General features: G+C 41.8%; 1 protein-coding gene across 2 annotated transcripts in view; it reads left to right on the top strand.

Annotated features, from left to right (window-relative positions):
• The window catches only part of LOC139634054 (ephrin type-A receptor 7), a 146,509-nt gene that overhangs the window by 81,881 nt on the left and 48,823 nt on the right, over nucleotides 1–15,805 (top strand). Inside the window, exons 4-5 of one of the 2 annotated variants that reach the window (XM_071500293.1) lie at nucleotides 12,544–12,699; nucleotides 13,376–14,039. In XM_071500293.1, the coding sequence (XP_071356394.1) occupies nucleotides 12,544–12,699; nucleotides 13,376–13,389 (170 nt within the window). In that variant the 3' untranslated portion in view covers nucleotides 13,390–14,039. Of the gene's footprint in view, nucleotides 1–12,543; nucleotides 12,700–13,375; nucleotides 14,040–15,805 lie in introns of those variants that run through there. The other variant, XM_071500291.1, reaches the window with a different exon arrangement.

Raw genomic sequence — 15,805 nt, 5'->3', positions numbered from 1 at the left:
CCCTCCCTTCACTTTTTAAGACCTTTTTGACTGCAAACTGCAGTCATCACTGTGTTTTTGTAGCGAGGAACACAGTAATTTTAGGAAGGTGGGAGACGGAGACATAAAGTCCTGGTGAAAACAGTTTAAATTGATGCTGTTTTTGAATTTTTTTTTGAAAACGAGAAGTCAGTGTGAGTGTTACACTTACTTAATGTGTGTTGTACATGGTTATATGTGTATGTTTTGATCCCTGAGATGGAGCTCAGCCATTAAACTCAGTTGGGGTGGGGTGGGGTGGGTTGGAGGATCAGCCCACCTCATCTATCTCCTTGATAGACCAACTGTTCCTCATCACATGGGGCCCTGCGCACTCATACAAACACACACGCGCGCACGGTGTACACACCCTCCAGAAACATTTTAACTGTCGCATGCTCTGACCGTGACTCCAGCTCACCAGTGAAAACACTTAATCAGCCTTATGGTCCAAGTGACCCCCCCACGGCTGTCTCCATCCATCGCTGCATTCATTCAATGTTTTAATAACTTCAGGGATCGGGGACGCTGGATCTCAAATGTCACAGGGAACAAGAGATGAGCAGGGATTAGGTTTGTCTTGGATGGTCATCTGAAGGCTGCAGTGTCGACATCACTGAAACCTGTGACAGACAAGAGCCTTGTACAGCAAAAAATGAATAATACTGAGCATTTATAGTGTTAGTCAACTGCTGTATTCAGGGTGTGTCCTGTGGGCCGTGTGTGTGTTTATTGAAACCAACTTATCATAATGTTTAACCGGAGATCAATTTTATTCAGTTTGAGTCAGTCAGATTAAATTGAATCAGGATTGGGATGGGAAGACAAACATTATCTGTTGACTAAGATCAAGGCATTTTCTTAAAATGTGTGGATACCACATCAAGGGTATGTATGTATGTATGTATGTATGTATACCATGAGATACATACTGTTTAATCAGAACCTAGTGTTCTGGCAAAAACAGCCAAGAACAGGTTAAAGTGATTTATTTTTATATGGATGAAAAGAAAAAAAAAAGATTGATCTCCAGTTTTCCCTGGAGACAGCTTGCAGAGATTTTGACCTCATGGCCTTGGGTCATACATACAGGTCAAATATCAAATCAGGGTCAAGCAAGTGCATCAGTGAAGCTTTTTAATGTGTACGCAAGCGTGTGTATAGGAGAAAGGCTCACATTGTCAAGCAAACTTAAACTGAAAGACTGAGATAAATAAACACCTGTATGATGTAAAGCAATGCAATGTGCATAGCTGTGCAGCAAATACTGCCTCACTGGTCCTGAGACTAGTTGTTTGTCTTGTCTTGCATAAACTACAAACAAATAACCCACTGGTGGCTCAACGCCTCCTTTGGACAGTGTCAACAAAAAATTAGAAATTTCAAGTTTTACACAGGTTGTGCCTGAGCCACAGCTGCCCCCTGTTACAGGGCTTTAGCAGTGGAGGGCATTATTATGTGCAGTGGTTTCTGTTCTAAGCAGATGGTTGTTCAAATCCAGTATGTCAAGAGACTAATGTTTCGCTACTAGAATGTGCACCTCTAAATCACATGCTACTGTGTGGGCATGCATGCACAAGCACGTCTTTCATTCACACACATTAAGCGCTAATATGCTGTGAAAGATGCACAGGCTCTCACACAGGCACTCGTATATATAATTACACTACATAAGCACATACAGATATGCACCTTTCCTTATCCAGGTCTCCTCTAAGTGACTCTAATATGTGTGTCTTCCAGGGTTGAGGAGCTATCTGATTACCCTTGACCTCCTCTCGTTTAACAGTTCGACAAGACACTAGATTGAGTGAACAGCTCGACATTTTTATTTATTTTTTTCCCCCTCCATTCTCCTCTCCTCCGCCGCACTTGAGGAAATGCAGCAGCCCTCATATATCTGCACTCTTGGGAATCAAATTTATCAGGCCGATTTTGTCTATATCTGGGTCACAGTCTTTATGAAAATGACTGATTCGGATGAAGCAAATGAAAATGGTATGTCATTAGTAGGCGAGACTCATTCAACTTCACATCCCAGATTTGAAAAGCTGATTTGAAAAGAATCAAATGAAATTGGCGTGTCACAACAGACTGCAGGCAGAAGATTATGCTTGTTAATTTCCATAACCAGGCCATATTCAACACTCGCACAAAGGAGGGGTCTGCAAGAACACAGAAACTCTCTTCTAGTCTCCATGTCTTTCCCAACGCCTCCACCAGTGAATGTGATTAGCTTCCAGTTGCATATTTTATTAAATGTTTAGGAAATGTAGGATCCAGGCGTGTGTGTGTCAAAGTGAATTATGGACTGAATCGACTCCAATAAACACTTTAACTCTGTGTGTTTTTGTCTGAGACTGAAATAAAAAAATAAAAAAAAGAACCCTCAGACAAAGAGGACACAAATATTGACGGCACTTTCTGTCATGACTCCTCCTCACAGCACTTGATGCATTTTGGTACATGAAAAATTGGAAGTAGTGAAGAATGACATTACATATTGCCAAAGCAAATGGGGAGAGATGTAAGTGTCTGAGAGGCTGCTGTGTGTGCAACCTTCAGCAGCATTACAAATCAGTATTGCTTCTCTTACCTAAGCTATCTTCACTCGCAGTTTGAAGGAGGAATTGTGTTTTAGTGAAGTATGACAGGCGAGAGAGAGAAGGCGCGCACGCATGCACGAGCGAGCGCGGCGGCATGACTGTTGAGAAAAGAGCAGAACATTGAATCTCATTTTGTGAGCACTCGACCCGAAATTGCCTGACATTCACATGCAAACATGTTTGCTGACTTGCGGCTGATTTGGTTATAATGTAAATGACCGGGACGCTCCCGTCTATTACTCAAACACACACACACACACATACACACACACACACACACACACACACACACACTAACATACACACATACACAATATATTACCCTGACATTAACATTAACTGAACCAGTCTTCTGCTGCAAGCTGTCTCCATGTGGAGTGGGTAGGTGCATTACGGAGTGTGACTGTGTGTGTGTGTGTGTGTGTGTGGGGGACTGTCCATCTGGATGTGAAGGTGGTGATGATGATAATGGGTATCAGTGGGACATGAAGGCTCAGAGCCTGCAGGCCACCTTGCAAGGCTCGACTGATCAGCGCTGCATTATTATTTTTTTTTCCCAGTGTTTTACTGTCTTTCTCCCACGTTGTTTTCTTTTGTTCTCTCCCTCTCAGCCAGAAGATTTCTTGTCAGTCCACTCTCCACTGTGATTCTGGATTCTTCCACAGCAGTACCACTTTGTAGTCTTGAGGGTGTTTGTGTGTGTGTATGTGCACATTAGCATTTCTGAGACATGTCCCTCCTCCTGTGCTAGTGGCTACCTGCAACCTAAGGATAGGCATGGGCATAAACAAATGGCCGTGTGGCTGAGGTAAATGGAAGCCATCAATCACACACAGGGAGGAAACAAAAACACATACTTCAACACAGCCACGACTGAATGAGGTTGCAGGTCCCAGCAACCTCAGGGTCAGGGTCGCACAATTAAGGTGAGGTTTGATAATGTAAAAGTGGGTGTTTGTGTCTAACAATGTGTGTGCCTGTTTTGTCTCACTCCAGATAGGAACAACAGCTAAATACCTGGCATGTAAATGAACAGCAAATGTGCATGTCTGTGAGATGAGGAGGGGGAGAGGAGGAGGAGGAGGAGGAGGAGGAGGTGATAATATCCTGAAATTGTTCCCTCTCAGTCTTTTGTTCCTCAGCCTCTGATAAATCCTGTGAAAATGATAGCTGGGGCAAAAGTAGGGGCGGCGAATAATGGACCAAAAGGGAGGGAGAGTGGCAGAGAGCAAACATGATATAGGGATGGCAGGGGAACGGGCAGGGAGGGGGGGGCAGCATTTGGCAGGGAGCAGAGCTGATAGCATTCAAGAGCTATTTGGGAAGATGAGATGGGAGAAAGGTAAATGTCAGAGTGACACGGGTATTAGACAGAGCGGTGAAAACACAGGAAAAGAGAAAAAGAAGGCTCTGTCAACAGTCGGTGATTGACTTTGGCGTGCACGTGCCCGCGCTTGTTGCTTTTTTGTATAATGTCAGCGCCTCAGCCAAGTGAGTCATTGTGTGTTCATAAAATACAGATACGCCCCCTCCGTCCATCTGTCTGTTCTAATCATGTGTATGCATGAGGGAAAATACATCTGTTTATTTTTATATTCATATATACATAAGACATGTGTCATTCCGTTTTAATTTCCTACTTAACATTGGAGTACATTATACACAATAATACCACATATGAAACTGTATAGGACCTCAGGGAGCTTTCATTCACATTCAAAAGAAATAATTGATTCATACCACATGGTGTGACGTTCATATTTCCAAACTAAAGAAAGGTGTTTTACCACAAATAGACTCAAATATCTCCAACAAATTGTCTTGAAATTTTGTACAGACGTTCATGGTCCTCAGAAGATGAATCTCTGTGACTTTGATGATCCCCTGACATTTCACCATGAGGTTTGACATTTGTGCTTCAGAGTGAAAAATCTTAATATCTATTGGACGGATCGCTGTGAAACTTGCTGCAGATAATCAAGTTCCTTCGCAGATAAAGTCTAGTGACTTTGATGATCCCCTGACCTTTTCTCTAGTACCACTGTCACATCAAAGTTTTCATTTGGTTAGTGAAATACCATGACATTTACTAGAATTTCACAAAATCTGATGCGGGCATTCATGGTTGTCAGAGGATGAATTGTTGAACTACCTCCAAACCAGCACAGGAAACAGGGTGACAGAGCTGCTAGCATGGCTTGTTTCTCACCATCTATATTTTGTCTGAAACAATCTAATAGTACATGGCCAGAGTAATCACAGGTTGTTTTTTTTTAAATTTTGTATTCTATTTAATGATCTTTTTTTCAAGACAAGATGAACAGTAAAGGGCCATAAAAAGACATTTCATTAGACCCACATAAGTGATCAAATAAATTCTGTCCATTAATATCTATATATCATCGACACCTCAGTGTGTCCTCAGACTTCTGTTTTGTGTGCCTCCCTGTGTTTGATGTTCAGTATGCATATACCTGGCTGAGTGCAAGTACGTTTGTGTTTGATCTCCTGGTTCAGGTGTGTGTTTGTCTCACTGTGCGGTTGGCCGTCTGTTCCTTTCAGACACAAACAGTCCAGACCTGTTGCTCTGATGTAACACAACGGCTCTTTGTTATGTCCATTTGTTTAAATGATCTTTGTTTAAAGTCTGTGCCTGTGTCAGAAAGTCAGTGGATGAATCTGTTGGTGTTTACATAAAAAAAAAGTGTGTGTAATTGTGTGCTTTGGTGTGTGCGTGTCACTGTGCATACGTGCTGCATTCGGCGTGTCTTATTTGGTAGAATTACCCCTCTCCAGCGTAAAGCGTACACAGCACCGCTGACATTAATACCCCCGGTGGCATTGTTCGCTGGTTATGCCCCTGTGTTCTCTGTGTGATGTCAGTCTGTGGCAACCAGGGCAGAACAGAGAATAAAATGATAAAGCAAAGCGTTGACCTGAATGGCATGGCTCAGAGCTTTCTCCCTGATTACACTCTGAGGCAGCAGCCAGGCAGTGGGTGTACCTGAATGAGGTCTTTACTTTGAGCTAATAACAGGGATTTATACTGTCATTCAGGGCTTGGTCATATCTTCAAAGCAGCGAGACGCGCAGACAGGTTATGACACTGCATGTAGAGCAAAAGAAAATTGTTGTCTCCTAAAAGCAGACCATGGAAAGTGTCACGAAATTGCCTTTTTCATCAGTCACTTAACATCAGCCTATAACACCGGAAAACCAATGCCTGATTACAGAAGATGTGATACTGTTATTCAAACTAAATATCACTATCTTACAGTTTGACTTGTGTATTTATGTATTTTTGCTTCTTGGAGAAAATGATGTGGTTACAACAGATTTTATTGTGAGCTACTTTAGTCATTACAGAGGCAGACAACTCTCTCAGGGTTTACTGATCTCTAGGTCTCCGCACTCAGTGATATGCTTTTCTTTTTTGCTGCAGAACACTATAACTCTTACAAAAGAGAGAAGCACTTTTGGTAGCACCGAGCACTGGGATCCACCTTGATAGAGCACTTTGAATGTTTCATTTTCTGTATCTGCAGAAAGAAGATAGTCATTGATCAAAAATGAAACAGCTGTGAAAACAGACACATCAAAATATCAAGGCTTTGTCTACTGAAGAACATTCATTAGAGATGCAGCATTTTTACTTAAGATGAGCAACATTGATGAAAAGTAATTTTAAATGCATGTTGAATATATCCTTTTCTTTGCTGTAAATACAAATATTTAAAAGCCTTTGCATCAGATCACACATTCACCCATTACGAACCCAGATTCTTCCACAATAGAAGGAATACAACAAGTCCTCCACCCTATATGACCATATAGGTGATTTGCCCCAACCCTCTGATAGGGGCATATAAGGGCATTTCCTGAAGTAGGGCCTCTATAGCAGCAAGAGATATACCACAATTAAAATGTTAAGTAAGTAAGGAATTGGCACCAAACAGCTTGGTCAGGTTTGGCTACAGGGTTTTCTTATTTTTCTTCAAGGTTAGAAGACATTGTCATGGTTACAATAATAAACACAGGGTTATGGTTATAGAGCGATGGTCAACATGGTTAAAAGAAACAACGTTGACTGTAAGTTCAAAAACAGGAAACAAACAGCAGCCTCCTGTCGACCCACCCATCCATCCTAACGTCTACTATTTAGACTTTGTCGCTCCATAACAACATCACCTTACTTCCTATTTTGCTTCCTCATAATTATTATGGCCACTAGAGGGCTTTGTCACTTGAATGTGAACATATTGTTTTGAGGCATTTACTGAAAAGATTGATGCTGTCACTCAGATGTCACTTATCAATAAAAGGGAAAACCTGATATGTGGCTTGGACAAAACCCCCTATGGGGTCTCAAGGAATAGTGTATGTGCCTTGTCCACAGCACTTCAGTAACAGTCACTTTTCCAGTCTGGAAATTCACACTGGCAACCCCTCAAGCCTATTTCCCTAAGCTCCAGCTATTCTAAAGTACTTTTTATTCTGTTGAGGTCCAAATCCTACTCTCTTTAGCCAAAATCTCATTAACTAAAAATTTGACTTTTTTTAAAGGGGGAGGCCGGTTCCATCCAGTTCAGCCCAATTCCAAGTGGTCTAATTTAGTCAGACTCATCTGGGTACCATAACCTCCTCATCATTTCACAATTTCGTAATCTGATCCAACCTGAAACGCTTACCACTTAAATGTTCCAATCAGTCACTTCTCTCCAAACTGCCTACCTGTCTGACCTGGAGGACACAAATGTGTGTGCGTGGGTGGGTGTGCGCAGGCATTAGTGTGTGTGTGTGTGTGTGTGTGTGTGTGTGTAAAAGAGACCTTCAAAACAGTTTGATGCTAATGAGAATTCATTTTGTGGATGTTAAAGCTGCCTGCTAGCTGAAAGAATTAGCATCAGAATCAGCATCAGCCACACAGCGGGCACCGATCTGAATTAAAGCTCTTTGAATTATTGATTTCCACCTGCTGGAACAACATCCTTTCTCAATGCATCGCTTCTTTGTGCCATCATCTCTTTTTCTCTCTCTTTTTTTTTGGTTCAATGTCTAATAAACCTTTGCAATAAATGAACTAATACAAAAAACAGACAAAGTAACAGAAAGTAATGCAATTGAGACATTTTAGAGAGTAAAACTTCAGCCACAAACCAGTGACTCATTTGGCGCCTGTGTCATTTTGTCCAAAAGTTTGTTGTGTTTATTTGCAGTTTTGAGAGTGTGTCTGTGTTTGGTCCTCTGTGGGTGTGTGACTTTAACAGTCGGGGTTAAGTTGTGTATGCAAGTGTCTAAAGCAAACCTCTTTTAGTGTTATTAATATTAATTAATGTGTGCTGTCAGGGAGGCAGAGAAACAATTCATTGCTCACATTTATTATATCAAGTGCTTCATGATTTATTAATGGGCATGTTTAAGGTTAGAGAAAAGAAAGGGAAGGGAAAATAAAAGAAGGGCAAAGCATAAATTGATTTTTCTGACAAAAGTCTATTAAAGTAATTTGTGAACTCGGTGAAACGTGGATTCTTTGGCCTTTTAGTTTTTAACTCATTAGACGGTGAAGCTGTTGGCATATCTCAAAGTGTCATTTTGATCATGAATATTTTATTTTCACTCGTCTGATTACATTGATGCCAAGTTTTCCTTTTATATTTCTAACTTTATCTTCCCACCCACAGGCTCTTAGCAAGTATGCATGCAATACAATGCAGTGCTGCATATATTCCCACTATAGATGACCTCAGTCTCATGTACTGTCAGTTTCTTTCAGCGCGTCTCATCTGTATGTGTCGCACGTCTGTGCTTATCTGTTTTTCTGCCTCTGTCTATCTGTCAAGCTGAAGGAGTCCATTCTCCCTCCCTGTTTAATGTCCTTTCTTTGTACACTACATAGCCCACTGTCTTTCTGTCTCTCACACACCATCTGTCTGTCTGTCTGTTGGTGTCTCTGTCTCTCTTCAGTCTCTCAAGGCAATTGACTCCTGCTTCCCCACCCCCCACCCTCCCTTGGCATGTCGCTGCATATCTATATTATTACACCTTGAGGAAGTATGTCTGTGTATGTGTGTGTGCGTGCATGTGTGTATGTGTACATGTGCTGCCATGTTCCATTTAATCGAGGTTCCCAGTCGGCGCATAGGACAAATTGATCAGTTGGTTTGCCAGCTGTCCTGGCAGATCTCTCCTTCTGTCTCCATTTCTCTAACCAACCCCTCCCCTCCCTTTCTCTCCCTGACACTCTCATTTCCAGTTTAACTCGTATACCTTGGCAATTAAAAGGCAAATAAGAAAAAAAAACATGTCTCCTAATGACTGGAGTGGTAATCCCTATAAGCATCTTCTTTTTTTTCCCCCCACTGTTGGATGCATTTTAGAGATTCCACATTCTCCCATTGGCAGATGGCTGCTGGCCCACTTTGATTGACATGACCTTGCCTGGCATTGGCTGTTGGCGGCCCTTCGAATGATCCCTTGCTGTGGAGAATGATGGGCAGTGTGCGAAGCCAGCTCCTTTTGTTATCTGAGCTGCACATATTGTCTTGATACACCCCTATCATTAGACACACATTTCCAAGGTGGGGTGGCAAAATGTGCATCCACGCTGAATTGAAGAGATAAGTCAGAATTGCAGCCAGCTACGAATATGGCTAGCCTGCTTTTAAGCATGATGGGTAGAAAATGCAAAACCCATTTCTGTTCTCATAGATCTATGCATAATTTTGCCTTGATTCGCGTGCTATTCACGCTTGATGTTGTTGGCGTGGTGAGGGGAGGATAGTGGCAGCACGGCCGGGAACAAAGAGAGTCTACTCCAGTGCCGCTTGACAGGGTGTGTGTGTGTGTGTGTGTGCATGTGTGTTTCTCTTATGTCCTCATGCTTGGCTGTGCTGCAAGCTAAAAGCAAGAGGCTTTTCTTGGTGTAATGACAGACATTAGAAGGACGATTACATGATTCTTACAGCCTCGGATACGCAACTTGCAGACGTACACACGTACACAGGCGCAAAAGACACTCGCTTGCATATTCACTCTGGTCCGAGCCAGGAGAGGCAGACGATGCCTGCTAATCAGTGTGTGATGGCAGGCCTTTTGTGTGTGTGTTTCTGTAAGAGCGGCTGAGTAAAAAAGATGGGATAACAGAGGCGCCTTCATTATTGTGCCTGTGTCTTGATGAACGTTCATAAGCATTTCAGGGCAGCAGGTTCAACGCTGCACCTGCTGTGTGCACCTCTTTTGTCTGACTCACACACGGGCCTGTGGTCTCCTCTCTTGACTGTATTCTCGTGAGACACAGCGCCAGAGGTGGGAGAGATGGTGTTGCTCCTCTTACTGGATAGCCTGGCTCCTGACTTCTAAATCACTGCCCATATCTCAGATTTTGTCACATAATTCAAATGGGTCTGCTGTTGCTGTCAGGAGTGTCTGGTTCTTTTACTGGAAAAGCAGCCAAGCCTTTATGGGCGGTAGGCCACGTTACAAAGATGTGAGTTAGCAAGGTCATCTTGAACTTAGTTACTGTTCTAAACACAGTCTGTGATGTTGAAGCACCAAATCATATAAATCAAACATGTTTGTGAGTCAGTTCTTTTGACTGGAGAGTTATCTTGGATATCAAACTAGTAAACACAGGCTATTGAAGACAACCTGACTATACTGGAGGGCTGATATTTGCTAGTTAGCTATATCAGCCAACATATCAGCTACAATTATATTCTTACCCTTTTCCCAACAAATGTATTCAACTAGTGTTTCAGTTCTAATTCAATTTAGTTTAATGTCCTTGTTAGAAAAAGCCATAAATGTAGTTAAATACCTCAGGATGTGAACAGGACTAACAGTAGCTATTTATTCAGCTAAATTAGCAAACATGATTAGCTAGCTTACAAATGGTACCCAGCAAGCCCAGTCCTATTACCTTGTGTAAATGGATCACGCTAAATATCTTAATGATAGCTTCAAGGTATGTCTTCATGACAGCTTCTAGTGTTCATATTGACCTAACTAAACTGTCTTCTCTCCGTTAGATGTCCATGTTAATAGTGAACATGCCCACTATCGGACTTGATACAGGAAAACAGTGGCTCATATTTTGAGTCATAGAAATGTTCATGTGGCCCATACTGGGGCCACATGAACATTTGTATGCCTCAAAACATGAACATGCTTGTGTTTCTTCTGGCCCATATGTAAATATATGTTCCACAGCCCATATACAGCATGATTTTCCACACCTGGACCAATTGTGGTGCACACACAGAAAATCTTCCGGCTGTCAGCCAGCACCGGAGAATAGCAGCTGGAATCTGCCCAGATGCATATGAATATGAGCCAGACTCGGACCGAGGACCCAGGCATATGTTGGGCCAGAGGTTTCATTCAACATGCATTCACGGTACCAACTGCCATTCTTGCTTAAGGTATTCTAACTCTACACTGGCTAACACAGCCTTAGAGTTCACTGGACGTGTCAATCACTAATGATCGGTAGAGCAAAAAGCAACCTCTCTCTCCAAAGAAAACACCAAACAAAATGCTATGACTGAATAATGATGTGGGAGCAAAATGCCCATTCTCTCTGAATAGCAGCCTATCCTTCTTAGTCACTTAAACCTTGGGAGTTAACACATGGAAAGGAAGCCTGTTGGATAATGTGCTTTTAAGTGGAGTAGGGAGAGAGAGTTAAATTGAGAGAATAAGATAAAAACGGAAGATGAGAGAGAGACAAGAACAGTAGATGGGTGGAATGCAAGGCGGGGAAGAAAAAGGAAGAATGAGAGCCATGAGAAATGGGATAAGAAAGAAAAGACAGATGTATTAGGAGAATAGAAAGAGAGCAGAGGAGCGAGGGAAAGAGAGAGAGCATACCAAAGCTGTTAATGTAGACCTGCTGTTAAGAATACAGTCTCAGAAGAGAGGAGACCAGAGCATCGAGCAGTAGCTGGCTGCCTGATTTCACACCCATTATCACCTGCTACAAAGGCACGGCAAGTGGAAAATGAAACTGCATAGAGGGAGAGTGTAAAATAACCTGTTTTATACTCTGTGTGTTTGTGTGTGTGTGTTTATGCACCACCCGATGTCACACGTGTATTGATATGCCTCTGTTACATGGTGTGTATTCTTGTGAGCTGCGCATGTAAGGTCATGAGTGCTTATCACCCTCGTCCACATTGTCACCTTTTGTAGTGTGTCTCTCTCTCATGTGCAGTGGCAGTTGAGGTTTCACCTCTGGCTGTAGAGGGAGATTTTTTTTTTGGAGGGGGGGACACAAGCAAATAATGAGGGAAATGTGGAAAACAACAACAAAAGTTTTGGGTTTTGCAGTTGCGTGCCTGCACATTGCTTTGGCTTGTTTTCATTTGCCTAGCTGGTTCAATCCAGTAGCAGCCTTTGATGCCATTTGCCAAGGCCACTGATCACACGTAATGTGAGAATTGTGTTTGTCAGATGGATTTAGCCAAAGTCTCCTCTACTTTTCTCCACTAATCCTATCTTTTATCTCATCTGTACTTCCCCATGGATTCACTTGCTTTCTATTTTTTCTCCATTCATTCTTTATTTTCCTCTCTCATGAATTGAAAGGGAGATTAGAGGGTTTTTTTTTTTCTCATAGGCTTCAAAATGCTTAGTGGAGTTTCTGTGCAAGGAACTGAAAACGCTTAAGTGATATAAGACGTCATAAAATCATCTTTAAAAGAGCTGGAGAAGTTTTAGTAGAGTCTCTGTAGAAATATCCTATGGTTTTAAATTTCTTTTTAACAATGTAATTTATGTGTTCATTCCCGCGTGCAGAAATCTTCTCAAAACATGGCTTTTAAAGGGATTTCCCTTGTTAAGCTAAAAGAAGCAGGAATTATTCAATCACATTTCTTGGACATGGCTGATGTGCTACGTTTCTGTGTATTCTCTTTCCCAGCATGTCCCCCCGGGTCCTACAAGATGTCCTCCAGGCAGCAGGAGTGTTTTCCCTGCCCAGCCAACAGTGTCGCAGAGGAGGAAGGATCTGTGGTGTGTGTGTGTGAAGAGGACCACTTCAGGACTCCCTTGGACACTCCCTCAGCCCCGTGCACACGTAATAAGATTATTTGTGTTTTTATTTATGTGTAGTGACCTTTTGGTGTTCTCATTTTCTGCTATCACACACCCATGTGCTGTATCATTTCATCTTGACATTTTTGCATGAAGTCATTATCTCACCCCCCCTTTCAGCCTTTCATGCGTCCACTTTGCCGCTATATCCATAAAGACCCTATGGTTTACCTGTCCTTCACCCTGCATCTTTTCATCCACTTCACCCTTCTCTCATCTCATCAACCCTCCCTCTGACCTGCACCCACCTCCCCAGTCTCTGTCTCACCATCTATCCTTATTCTTCCATCTCCAGCTCCTCCTCATTCCCCCATTTCCATGTCTCATCTCCCCCAACCTTCACCTCTCCTTCACCTTGTATACACCCTCCACTGGTGTTTCATTCCATCGATGTAAAAAAAGAGGAAGTGCACCCAAAAACATGTCTGCTGTTGCTTTTAATCAGCCTGTATTGTTGACCAGGAATTAGTCTGTCCCAAGATGAGAGGCCTACTTTGTTATTTCAATAAGATATGGTTTTAATTTGAATAAACAGTTCTAGAGAAGGTGTGTTTTAAGCATAACAGATAAATCCAGTCCTTGTTTGACAAAATTTGTACAGTTCAGATCCTCCACAGAGTGAATATTCTCATGATCCAACCCATTATTTCATGTTTTAGGGTGGACTTACTAACTGTGACCCCTCCCAACCTGTGCTTACACCCCCCATGATTTCATCCGGTAGTATACACACATTATGTATCCATCCACATCAGCCATTTTCTCTGCCTCTTAACCTTTTATTACCCATCCATCCTTCATCCCTCCTTGCATTACGTCCATATATCCATTATGTATTCATCCAAAAAGCCCATCACCCCATTTTCTCCATCTTTTTTGCTTAACCTTGTGCATTCTGTCCATATCTGTCCACCTTTTCCCCATCACCCATCCATTCTCTGCTATGCCTCCATTATGGACCACCCTGTCTTTTTCTACCCCCTCCATTCCTCCTTTTTGACCCCTGACCACACACTTTTCTCCCCTCTCTCTCTGTCTGTCTTCTTAACTCGGCCCCTCATCACTCTTCTTTCTACACACTGCCTCCTCACATTTTCCTTCCCCTTCATCTGTTTCATCCATGCAAGTTGTCATTCTTCTTCCCTCTGTCAAACTGAAATCTCATCTCTCAATCCTCAAGCGACAAACTATATAATCTCATCTGTTCATCCCTCACCTCTTACCTTCTTTCACCCTCCCTCACCCCTTCACCCTGACCAAGTACCATACTTCTCCAATAAAGATGCACTACAAGGCCAATAAGACAAAGACCATACAGGGTAGCCCTATTGATTTCTGCATGGAGAACAGCCTATTGATATAGCTTAGTAATTAGATGGAGAAATAATGGGCTCAATATCCTGGGAGTACTCATGGCAATAAAACCATAGGGTCACTACGTCTGTCTGTGCATGTTTGTACACACACACACACACACACACACACACACACACATTCACTTGTGCGTACATATATATGCGTGAGTGTGTGGTCATACTGGCTTTTATGGTAACTGCTTTGGAGGGGTTTAATTACAATATTGATCGCTGAGCTCTGTGATCCCTGCGTGATAACATTTATAGCAGCCTAATGACCACATTAATTACACTATTGATTCTGTAATTATGATCATCCCCAGATTCAGCTAATCCACCACGTGTGCACAGATGGAGAAAGAGAGAGCCTGATGAATCTAGCATTATGAGAATAAAAGAAAAAAAGAAAGTTAGCCCGATGAATGAGGTTTAACATGCACACCTTACTATCCCAGCAATTAAAGAATAATACCAGTGTAATTTTATTATTTTCCCTCTGCCATTAAGGCCTGTGAGATATCTAGACCTGAATGTGTTTACCACAGTTAAAAGCTACTGCTGTCTCTTTGAAATAACAGACTCTTCATTGTTTTAAGATTCATTTTTGAAACAGGTGAAAGAACACTTTGCCACATGTTTTTAGAAATGAGATTCATCTTGTAAAACTTCCTGACACTACTAATTACTACTATTGTCATTGGCAGCTATTTGGAAATTTTCCAATACAGCACACTGTTAAATATTTCTCAGTGGCTGTGAAGAGGAAAAGTAAAACTTTGGAAACAGTGAAATTAAATGTCTCACTGGGGACACAGAAATGTTCTTTGCATTCAGTTTGGCAGAATGGAGGTCCTGCTGACAGAACTGCAAAGGCAATGACAATAGCATAATGACTATAAGAAAAATATATCCTAAAGTGATGCATAATGTTTGCCAACATGTCTGCGCAAATGGATTTTTGAAAACAGTGGGAGCCCATAAATTTCAGGAGAATGACTGAAGTTGAAGCAGAACATTTTTTTCTGGTTTAGGGGAATACATAAATACACAACTTTCATAGTGTTAAAAACAACAAGAGCAAATTGGTATTTCCTTCAGGACATCTTAAACTTAGTTGCAGATAATTACACATAACCACACATAACCATAGGACACAAATTTAACATGTCCTTGAACCAACTCAAGCCTATCATGCAGAGTAAGCTAGCAGATATATACTACTGAAGACAATTTGGCTACCCTTGCTAGCTGAAATGTGCTAGCAGGTTCTGTTAGCCAGCTAGCTACAATTATGTGTCCTTTGTCCCAACCAACATATTTCTTCTTGATGTTACATTGAAGAACCATTAATTAAATGTATACCTGGGGAGTAGCAGGACTACTAATAGCTACAAATTTAAGGTAACGTTATTAGCTAATATTATTATGTTCCTACAAATTTCAGCAAGCAGCTAACCCTATGAGTTTTCCCTGTTTTTGGTAAGTGTCCATGTTAAAATTGAGCATGTCTTCATTCATTTTTAATCATCTGGTTTAGGCGAATACAGAAATACAAACTCCTCATAGGACTTACTGGCACTGGTGTGAAAACATCAACAACAACAAGTTTGGATTTGCTATGATGCATTTTGTTAAAACAGCAGTGGACCGGGTGTCAGAGTCATTTGTATAGACAGGGCAAGAGAAGACGGAAGGTGGAGACAGAGAGTGAAAGAGGGCAAAAGATGGGAAAGA

The sequence above is a fragment of the Trachinotus anak genome, unplaced genomic scaffold, assembly GCF_046630095.1.
Source record: "Trachinotus anak isolate AG129_WGS33_773 ecotype Australia unplaced genomic scaffold, CSIRO_AGI_Tana_v1 ptg000016l, whole genome shotgun sequence".
Lineage (NCBI taxonomy): Eukaryota > Metazoa > Chordata > Actinopteri > Carangiformes > Carangidae > Trachinotus > Trachinotus anak.
Note: the sequence above shows the minus strand (reverse complement) of the source record. Positions and strands in the feature narration are given on the sequence as shown.